General features: G+C 32.0%; 2 protein-coding genes across 3 annotated transcripts in view; one reads left to right on the plus strand and one right to left on the minus strand.

Moving 5' to 3' along the window:
• The window catches only part of LOC126744421 (zinc finger protein 827-like), a 25,553-nt gene extending 21,551 nt beyond the window's left edge, over nucleotides 1-4,002 (plus strand). The window contains exon 8 of the transcript XR_007663156.1: nucleotides 3,842-4,002. The gene's annotated coding sequence lies outside the window, so the exon portion shown is untranslated. The remainder of the gene's footprint in view (nucleotides 1-3,841) is intronic.
• LOC126744423 (zinc transporter 1) overlaps nucleotides 1-10,706 on the minus strand; it is a 16,328-nt gene extending 5,622 nt beyond the window's left edge. Inside the window, exons 1-4 of one of the 2 annotated variants that reach the window (XR_007663157.1) lie at nucleotides 10,387-10,706; nucleotides 5,099-5,309; nucleotides 1,968-2,190; nucleotides 1,544-1,788 (exon numbers count right to left, since the gene is read on the minus strand). Coding sequence is in view for 1 of the 2 variants with exons in the window: in XM_050451831.1 (XP_050307788.1) it covers nucleotides 1,544-1,788; nucleotides 1,968-2,190; nucleotides 5,099-5,275 (645 nt within the window). In the remaining variant the exon portion in view is untranslated. The remainder of the gene's footprint in view (nucleotides 1-1,543; nucleotides 1,789-1,967; nucleotides 2,191-5,098; nucleotides 5,310-10,386) is intronic. The other variant, XM_050451831.1, reaches the window with a different exon arrangement.
• Between the last annotated feature and the right edge of the window lie 183 nt (nucleotides 10,707-10,889).

Raw genomic sequence — 10,889 nt, forward strand, 5'->3', positions numbered from 1 at the left:
TGCATGTCAATTTTCTGGAAAAAAGTGAATTAATTAAAAAGTGACCCTAAATACCTGGATTCTTCTTTTAATTTCCAAAAAGCATACTGAAATTTGTTTTAATGGGAATTTTAATAATTAAAGAAAACAGAAAATGTATTTTTATATTCCTAGGAAATGGGCAAAAGTAGCCTCTACTTATATGGCAAATTAAATTATCCCAGGTTCAAGTCAAGGTCCAAGTCAACTTTTCAAAAGTTATCCTAACTAGTAGAGAACCACCTTAGCTGCCTTGAAAAATGGCAAATCTGAACCTACGTGCCTAAAAAAGAATACCCCCAGAATGTCTAATTCATGGAAAATTACTTTAAATATCAATAACGACCTTAATTAGCTGAATTATTGATTAACTGAATTAATTATTGGCTGGAAAACATTAAAAATAATTCCAGGAGCTTTAAACAGATGGAAAATTGCCTCAATTTAGAGGAAATTAAAAGAAGTTATCAATTTTTCTAATAGTTTGAAAAAAAAATTAAAAAATACCTCCACTGTAAACTTAGTAAAATTAAAAATGATTTCACAAAAAAACTGAATAGAGACCTGAAAAAAAGTTAAAATTATCCCAGGACCTTGAAACACGTGAAAATTTATGTAAACTACCTGAAAAAAAAGCCCTGACTACTTGGAAAAATCTAAAAGGTATGGCAGGACCTTAAAATAATATTAAATTTTTAATTTAGTTTAGTTTAGAGTTAATCTTAAAAACTCTATCACATTTCAAAAGATAAAGATAAGCAAAAATTCACTGCAATACCATATTATGAGCCTATCTTGGCAAAAGACTTCGACAGAATTTCTAAATACTTAGGGTCTAAGAATGGTCTATCAAAGTTCGACAAATTTTTTTAAAGAAAAGATCAATGAAAAATCTGTGATCTACGAGATTCATTGTAACATAGGGCAAACAAGAAGATCAATTAATGTCAGCCTTAAAGAATATGTAACTCATGTGAAATATGGAAGAGTTAAAAAGCTGAGTTTGGCTGAATATGTTTTTAAATACTGACCACTTTGTAGGGATAGATAACTTGAAATTACTTAAACTAGTTAGATGAATACAGAACATTAGATGCATACGAAAGTTTAGAAATATTCAAAAAACCACTCATACAATCAACCAGGGATAATGGTCCAATCCCTTACTAGTCAATTGTATAGTTTAGTTAGTGTTTAAAACTTTGTTCGGCCATATTTCACTCTATTAAGTATATCTTTAGTATTTAAGGTCACTTGTAAGTAGTTTCGGATTAGTTTTAATCTTCTCCCTAAGATGACGAAACACGTATCGAGTTTTGATTAGTTGGTAGTTAAAGCTGTTTTGTGGTTTGAGTGTCACTTCAAAGGTTCCAACCATAAGACTAAGATATAAGTTATGAAAAAATTAAAAATGCTATTTATAGGTATTTTTACATTCGGAGCTCGGTGGCGTCATTTAGAAGATTGAAACTGAGCCTTTTTTAAATGGGACAGTCGGTATTATTTGTTCACTCTCTCTGCTTACCAGGGCAGATACAATAACGATGACCGAACCCAGGGCGTCACTCAGCACGTGCAAAAACACCCCCCTCATGTTCATTTGTCCGGCAGAGTGAGAATGTCCGTGTCCGCCCTTCGGGGGCGGCAGAGGCGGGGGCGGCGTAAACGTTTCGTCGTTCTCGTTATCGTCAGTCAGGGCCAACTGAGTGAGTCGATTACGGGAGTGCGACAAACCGCCGCCGTGCGAGTGTCCATGACCAGCACCATGTTCTAAAAATTCATATTCGTATACATACATTCAAGAATTGACTTGTTACAGTTCAACTCTACATAGAAATAAATAAGAAAGAGCCACTAAAGTCGTTTAGGAATACTGAGGATATTTATTTCGAGTATAATACGAAATGTTCGGGATTATTTAGGAGCGTACTATAGGAGTAGGTACTTACCGTGGAACAGGAACAGTCCAACCAGATTGACCAGCAGACCGATCCCACCGACGATAGCCAACAGTTTCGGGTCGTGGATGGTTTCCTTTTCAATGAATCTCTTGCATGCTTCCACTGTAATGGAAAAGCAGAGGGCCACTAAAAAGACCGCGTTTACTAGGGCTCCTAGAACCTCAGCTCTCGCCCATCCGAATGTGTTTTTCGACCATTTTTTCGGTGACATCTACATTGACAACAAGATAAATAAATAAAACTATAAAAACGCCATTGTTTTAAACTCGGCAAAGGTTAACTTAACTCAGCATTCAGAAAGACACAATAAGCTACAGAGAAAAATCAGTATGACAAAGAGAACAAAAAACAAGTATTACATGGTAGAACTTTAAAACATTATACAACTATGGAGTACCTCAAGGTTCACTGTTAGGACCACTATTATTTTTGTTGTATATGTATAATTAACTTAGGCTCATTGAGACTACAGGGCAAAGTGATTTAGTTTGCTGATATGTGCTCCAAACAGACTTGTGTTTAATGTAAGACCTTTATTATGGGGTTTAAGTGTGACATCCAGGGCATGATGTCTAGTAAAGAGTCCCCCTTATAAAACAAAGGAAACCACAATTTCCTCAGTCGCCTTCGCTTTCACAGATCATATCCTAAATCTTGCATCAAAATTATCCTCTGGATGTGTCGCAGTAAGAATGGCAAAACATGAGCTGAGAGGTGTGGTTCATTGTATTTTTCTCTTATTGAATCTTATCTTCCGTTATAACCTGCCTTTTTAAGCAGCAAGGGTTAGTGAACATTATTTTTGTGATTTAAAAAAAAGCAGTTAGCTATGTTCTGCTGGGTTAAGATATTCAGTTTTTACCTTGGAAATAGTTACTCTTATTCATAATTGTCCTAAACCTTTCTCTAACACTGGTTACATGGATATGTCTTTTACCAGAAACTCGCTCAAATACCTTAGTAAGAAAAATTGCAATCATGTTCCTCTACCTGTTTTATTAACTATATAAAGCACATGAATTTATTAACGATGCCTTTTGAACTGTGCTTTCAATTGCTTAACTTCTGTTTTTGGCAGCAATTTTATTTAGTTTTAAGCCTCTTCTGTTAGTTTTTGATAACATGTTTTAAAAATGTTATAATTTAGAAATATGTAGTTGCTCTTCTATGAATTTGTAATTTTTTAGCTTTTAGGATGCTTCTACACAAGATTTTATCTTACTTATAATTCACAGAAGTAGTTGTTTCATTTTAGCATATTACGGTTTGAGCATATTAGATCTTCAAATTGATCTAGTAGAAATATAGGAAAATTAGCTAATATTAAATTTTAGATAATAATAAATTGAACCAAATTTCTTCTAGATAATTTTTCAATCAGGCTTTTAGTTTTGACTAATTTATTAAAAAACAAGAGTAATTAGTAGTGGCAGTAAATGGTGATTTATTCTACAAATTATTTAAAATCTCAAAACTAGAATATTGTGGATAGCGTCATTGGATTGAGTAAAGCGAGAATACGCAAAAACCAGTGAAATTATGAGAAGAGGACTTGTAGTTTCTTCACAATCTACTTGAAAACTTTGATTGTATTGTATCTTTGATTTTTTATGGTATTGAAATCTTAGGGTGACTAGGGTTATAGACATCTTTTGGTGACATCCAACTGCCTGGAAAAATTTTTAAAAATGGCTTTAAATGCCTGGAAGAAATGAGAAAATCACTTTTAATCAATTAAAAAAAAAAGAAGCAAATAGGTTTATTTTTAAAAAGCAAGAGTAATAAAGCTTAAAAGCAATAGTAATAATAAGTAACCTAACTACAGAAAAAGGTTCGAGTTAACAAGGAATTCTTTTTGGTAGGTATATGGGGACCAAATCCACCAACATCTGGACCTAAGCATAAAAAGCCTCGATTCTTATTGTAAATTTGAAAGGAGTGATAAAAGTGTTATTGTCATTTTATACTCATACATTTTAATACTCTAGAGGATTAGACATTTTTAATAAATGATTTTGGTACACCCTTATCTATCATTTCAAATGAATTTTGCAAAAACTCCTTACAGGTCTCATCAAAATGAAAATGGTTAATATTATGATATATAAAAGAGAAAATGATATTATTTAAAAACTTATATAACTTGATTGAGGGTGTCGAATGGAGTCTTTTATCTCAAGATGGAATTTTGTGTTATTCCTTGAATGCTCCTATTCTACTATGTGAATATTTAAATAATTTTTTGTATTGAGCAAATATACATATCACAGTACAACAGCATAGTACATATTATTGTGATAGCATCCATAGAAAAGATAGCAATGCAATGATTAGCATTGAAGATAATTATTTAAAAAGTATTCATTTGCTTTTTTTTCAAAACCTTTAATTTCCTATAATTCCCTGAAAGAAATGAGAAAATTACTTTAAATTATAAAGACAATAAGGCAAAGTCAATATTCCGCCCACTAAGAGGGATCATCAAAGTTATATAAGATGTTTTTTCCTCTTAATTATAAACCTGATGATGGCTCTGCTCTCTGAGCGAAACACACGCCATTTTTCACATAAATTAATATAGACTGAGACCTTTGCATTTGCGTTTTATTGGTTATTATAATCATGTTTTCTGAATGACTTTAACTGCCTGAAAACCGAGAAATTGGATTCAGTTTCCTGGAAGAATTAAGAAAATTGCTTTAAATGCCTAAAAAAAAATGTTGAATGTGACTTTAAGTGCCTGGAAAAACAAGAAAATTCCTTCACTTTCAAGAAAAAACTTTTATAGTCAATTATGCGAGTGTTTCGCCCACTATAAAAGGGATCATCAGAGTTATATAAAATTGTTCGTGATGGTTGTGTTCTCTGACAGAAACACTTGCCACTTTTGATCTAAACTAATATAGACTGAGACCTTTGCATTTGCCTGTTATTGCTTATTATAATCTTGTTTTCTAAACGACTTCAACTGCCTCGAAGTATAAATAAATGATATAATCCAAACTCTATAATCCATAGAGGTTGCACATATTTTTTGGCTTAAACGGTCATTTTTTACAAAATGCAGATTATATAACTTATTATCTAAATGTGACTTACGTGTACTATAATGTACTTACTCGGACTGACACGAAGGCAACCACCAAAGCGGCTACGTCACTTAACATGTGAAAACTGTCAGCTACCAGAGCCATGGAATTCGTTATGTATCCTACGACGATCTCGACGAAGAAGAAGAACGTGGTCAGCGACAACATGCACAACAGCCGGCACTTTTTCCCCGTCCATTTTCCCATTATGGGTGGTTCAAACTAGTTAGTTCTAAATAAACTAAGAACAAAATAGGGTAGATTAGTTATGTATATAATAATTGCTACACTACTAAAATATATAGGGATCTGGGGAGCAAAGCGTTGGCATTTTAAGTTAGTTTTGCTATATTATTTAAAAGGGACTTGAATATTAATTGAGCACATTCCTCCCTAGATCAAAATTCCATGTCTGACAATAAATAGCCTCTACAGGTGTTTTATACATCATGACCATGAGCTTTTTTTTTAGAATTTTTTGTAAAATTGATAAATCAGACTCATTTTGGTTAGATATTGCACAGGTAAATTCTACATCAGATGATTAACAATTAGGGCTCATTTAGACTTTCAGAATTTGAACCCTGTTATCGATTTCTGGATTGTCAAAATTTGCGCTTCTGTGATCTTCAAGCTTAATTAATATGTATTTTATTTTTTAAAAAACCCAATTGGACTTTGTATTTAACAGGAGTCAGCGAAGATTTTTCTTTTTATTTCAAGTTCAAAATTAGGTAATTAATTAAAATGGGTGCAATAAAGTGAATTTTCGCACTCGGACCTGGAAAACGATTAATTGGGTTTGTAGATCCAATAATAAGGACCTAAGTCGATGTCAAATTTTGGCTCAAAAGAGCTCATTAATTCTCTAAAACCAAAAATAGAAGAACTGATGATTTATTGTGTTGGTTTAGGTTGATTTAAATAGAAACGAATATATAATCAGAAATCTGTTAAGAAGGATTTTTTTGACCAACACAATTTAACAAAATTATTTACCTCTCTTTGTCTTATTTATTATATTAGTTTACTAAATCTCTCTACACCACAATATGAGCGGGACAGAGACGAACTTATGGCGAGAACCATGTATCAAGAGACAAATGATGGGTGGTAGGTTATCATTTACCTAATTACGTCATGGCACTCTTAATTGTCGATATTTTTTGACAGATCAATGGTTTTTTTTTAAAGTTTATTTTTCGAATCTACCGCTTTTTTAGGCGTCAACAAAAACTCATTCAACTTCAAAAATAAGCAATTTTTACAGTACAATAAATCTGACGGAGATAAAATTATGACGAAAACCATGTGTTAGACAAAGACACATTTAGCTCATTTTTTTAAAATTAATTGTTTTACATACATATTTCAAAAATATGGGGCCGTATTTAAATTAATGATGTTTCCTAGGGACCGAAACGTCGAAATTTGAAAAATTATTTATCTGTCATACAAGTCAATTGAGTTAAACATGCTTATCTTTGTCTTACTTATTATATGAGTGAAAGTGTATTATATTTTACTTGAATGCATTTTTACGCCATAATGAGCGGGACAGAGATCGGTAGATAATTATTTTAAAACGTATTTAGTAGACTTAAAGATCCAGGGCTGTATTTAAAAAAAAAAAGGGAGGGGCAGTTATAAAGGGACAAAGAATGTCATAGGTCTAACAATTTAATGTGTAGCCAGGGGCTATCTGACTCATTTCGCTTGTTATTGAGTATTCCTAGCTCCTCATAAGTCCTCCTCCTAACTAGTATCATCCTGCAATCCTATGGTATAGATGGTTAGATAGCACAGGGTTAAAAACATTTATATTAAAATGTTGACAGTTCTGTGAAATTTAAAAACACTATATCAAGACAATGAGTATTTCTGGTATTAACAAAAACCTGCTGCACAAGATTTCATTATATTTAAGAATTCTCTTTTCATGCCATATTCTCTCTTAAAATGTCTCGTTGGGGGATGGTATACAGTCATAACTAACAAATTAAAATATCAATAACACATACTTCACAATAGTTTTAAGACATTTGAGTTATTTCATCTAATAGTACTACTAGTAATGAGTCACCAGTAAAGATCTCTGTATCATCATGCCTAGTATCTCAACAAAAGGAATCTACTAATTTATAGCCTTTAAGTTTAAAATTATGCAGTTCATTAGAAAGCATATACAACAATGGTCTGTAAAGCAAAGAATTTTAAATATACCCTCTAAGTCCATAAAAACTAAGAACTAAGTCAAGTACATTTGAAACATTGTTTTACAGATCTCAGTGCAAGAATCATTAAGATTACTTAAGGCTAATTCCCTGACCTGTAGATTCCTGTTCTGAACAATCCTGGTTGATGGACAAGCTACTCTTATTGGTTTACAATTATTCTCAGTCTTTATTACATCAAATGCCCAGCTGCTAATAACCTCAACAGTCCTTGGTCATTGACAAAACTGTTTGGAGTTCAGTCTAAAGAGAATTGTTGGATTTAAGTAATAGACTCTTCTAGTATCTCTATAAAAGTTTTTTTAAGTATTTGACCTGCACAGCATCTTTGGAAGAAACAGGAGCAGTAGATTGATCCCTTTGTAAGGTTGAACCTTTTACAGTCCAGGCTTGTAACATAATAGCAGTTTTAGGTACTTTTAATTCCACCCACAGCATGGTTAACAATAAAACAATGGATGCCTATCCTCTTTAGCAACATTGATCACATTGGCTAATATCAAATGATGTATATACCTTCACTCAATTTAAATTTGATGCTAAAAACAATCAAGAGAAAGCCCTGTTTTGCACATCTCTCATTCTCCTCTTGTCACACACACACATTAATGTAAATGTGAACCTATAGTTCTTACATTTGGTCCTTAGGTTATATACAATCAATAAATTAGTAATGCGTATATATCCATAAAGTGACTAAATCGCTATCGGATTGGTATTGGTGACTTGACTACTAATTGAGAATTTTTCATCAAGGCGAACGGACAATGAGGAGCTCAATGCGATCGTATAAAAGCGTCGAGAATAATAATCGTATTTTCAACATTTACCCAATGGTTAAATGCAACATTTTACGATTATGAAAACCACATTTTATCGGTTATGACGCAATTTAAATTAATTAACAGGATATCTGATATAATTACTTTTTTTGCCCTTGTCCTTATAACTATATATAGTGAGTTAAACAAACTTATGGCAAAAATATAAGGTGAAACACTTATGTAACATAATAAACACATAAATCGGCAGTAAATTACCTTAAATTTGCCAAACCGTATTTGGAAAAAAACGTTCATAACATTTTAACATGCAAATCCAATTAATTTTACTATAAAGCGGTGGTCAACGGAATGTTCATATTTTAGTGGGTATTTTACATAAAATATGTTGATAGGTCTGTGATTAAATTAAATTTGCACATTCAATTTATTTTTCAAACTATACCGCAACATTTAATTGTTTACTTCAAGTTAAAATTAATGGGAAAAACAAGCCAAACTCACCGCAAAACGTGTAAAATGTTTGTACTGACGTCATTTGAATCTCCGCATGCAAATCTATGGTACGATCGTCAGTTCTTAAGAAAAAAACATGATTCACTGGATTTCTGTAATTGATATCATCATCATAACATAAAGTTATAATAATACAGAAGGGAGAGATTCAATTAGGTTCTCTTATGTCTCTCTGATCTTATTCCGCACACTAAAAGCCAATTTACTATAATCAACACGACCATTATTACAGTAAGATTTCTTTAGAAAGCCCTATTGTTGCCGACCTACAAATCATGATAAATTGCTACTGTTTTGACTGAACAACTGGTGGGAACTTAAAGAATTCGGTCTCATAAACAGTCAATTAACCATCTGCTCAAACCAATTAATTCAGCCGGTCTCCTGCATCAGTCCTCAATAACTGATTCTATTATAAGCCACTGTTTTATCTATAAATTATGAATACTTTACTAAATAATTTTATTTAGCATAAGTACATAGACTGACAAAATCATGAGAACAAACATGTGTAAAAAATTTATCCGCAAAGCAAATAGAGAGCATTGTTCTAATTTAACTTAATCACTTGACGCTATCAGTATAATATTCTTATATATAAAATTTTAACAATTATGTTGGAGACCTCTCCAATCAATCCTTGCCGTAATTTCACTTTCTATCGCATAATTACTAATTAGGAAAATAATCAGTTAGCTCTTACCTAATACACATCTACATAATAAATTAAACTGCTCATTCAAAAACAGATGTGTTATATAGTCATAATTAACATTATATTGGACAAACACTCATTTAAATAAGACACAAATTAATAGCAAGTTATATTAACCTACTTTTAACCAGTTAAGATGAATGCAAATTTATTTTAGAGCAATCTTAATTGATGGTTAGAAGTTTGGGCTATGAGGCAGTTGTTAGGCGAATCGATTTCACTACTTTCAGTACAAAAAAGCTAAAAGTAAATTAAAATTGTTGCAGACTCTAGTAATCCTATAAGGAGACTTGAACCACTCAAAAAAAATTGCAAAAAGCTTACTTCCAATGATTTTAATGATTATTTGCCTAAACAGAGATAGAACTTCTTGAGAATCTTGGTTAAAGAATGAATAAAGTGAGTGATATAATAAATGAATTTAAAAATAAAAATTCTAGGGATATTTATTGTGAAAGTTCTTAAATCAATACAAGAGCATATTGTCATTGCCTTAACTAGAATTATTAGTGCATCAATCAGAGAAAACTACTTTCAAAAAAAGCCCTTGCTGTACAAATCTAGATTATGCAGGAAACTATAAGACAATATTATTACATGAACAGTGGAAAAATTGAAAGAGGCATACAATCTCAGCAAACTAGCACATCTAAGTCTAATCTTATCTAGTCTAATGCACTCTGATAAAGACTAAATCATTAAAAAGCAATAAGTTACTTCCTGGAATTAGGCCATTAGTTGGCTTGAATAGGCCATACAGCATGCTCAGAAATAAGTAAATAATACTTGTTAATTACAAATTATTATATACCTCTAGTAAAAATTAAGATCTCCAAGATCATGGGTGGTAAACCCTAAGAATCTGAGCTACTATTAAAGACTTATAGAGCTCTACATAATTAATAGTTGAAAAGGTGGTGAAACAAAAATTCAGGTTCCATAGGAACCCTCTCTAATTGGTTTTTAAACACTTATTAATCTCTGATTGTTTAAAGTAGAAGCGGTCAGAGATCAATGGATCACCTGTGTACACCTACTGACCTATTAAGATATATTAAATAAGACACTTACCTAGAGAGGTTTTCCTTTATCTTCCAGTTTAATCACTCAACACATTGTTCTCACACGATTTTGGGGAAGTTCTTTGGCTTTGAGCAGGAACAAAGGTGCAAGTGGATCAATTATTTTTAGAAAAAAAACACCCGAAACCCGACGACGTTTACTGACGAATTATTTGCCGCCTAAAGTGTTTTCTGCGAAGGGTATTTATAGAATTTTTAATTTCGTTCCCTGGTATGTACAATTTTTAAAACGTTCATAATATCATTGACACAACCTTCCTCTATAACAACAAAAATAAAAGTGAAAATTGAAAAAAAAATATGATCATAATATTAATGTCAATGTCATCGTGACATCTGTCACGTCTAATCAGTGTAGAAAGCATTATGCACCTCGAGGTTGTCAGTGCTCAAGTTTTATTTCACCTAAAATTTGCTACTTTAATTTTAAATTCTTATTGCTCTAGTTTTGAATAGCCAAAAGCTTTCTTCCAAAGCCTGTTTTTTAATAGT

This window comes from Anthonomus grandis, chromosome 14, assembly GCF_022605725.1.
Source record: "Anthonomus grandis grandis chromosome 14, icAntGran1.3, whole genome shotgun sequence".
NCBI classification, from domain to species: Eukaryota; Metazoa; Arthropoda; class Insecta; order Coleoptera; family Curculionidae; genus Anthonomus; species Anthonomus grandis.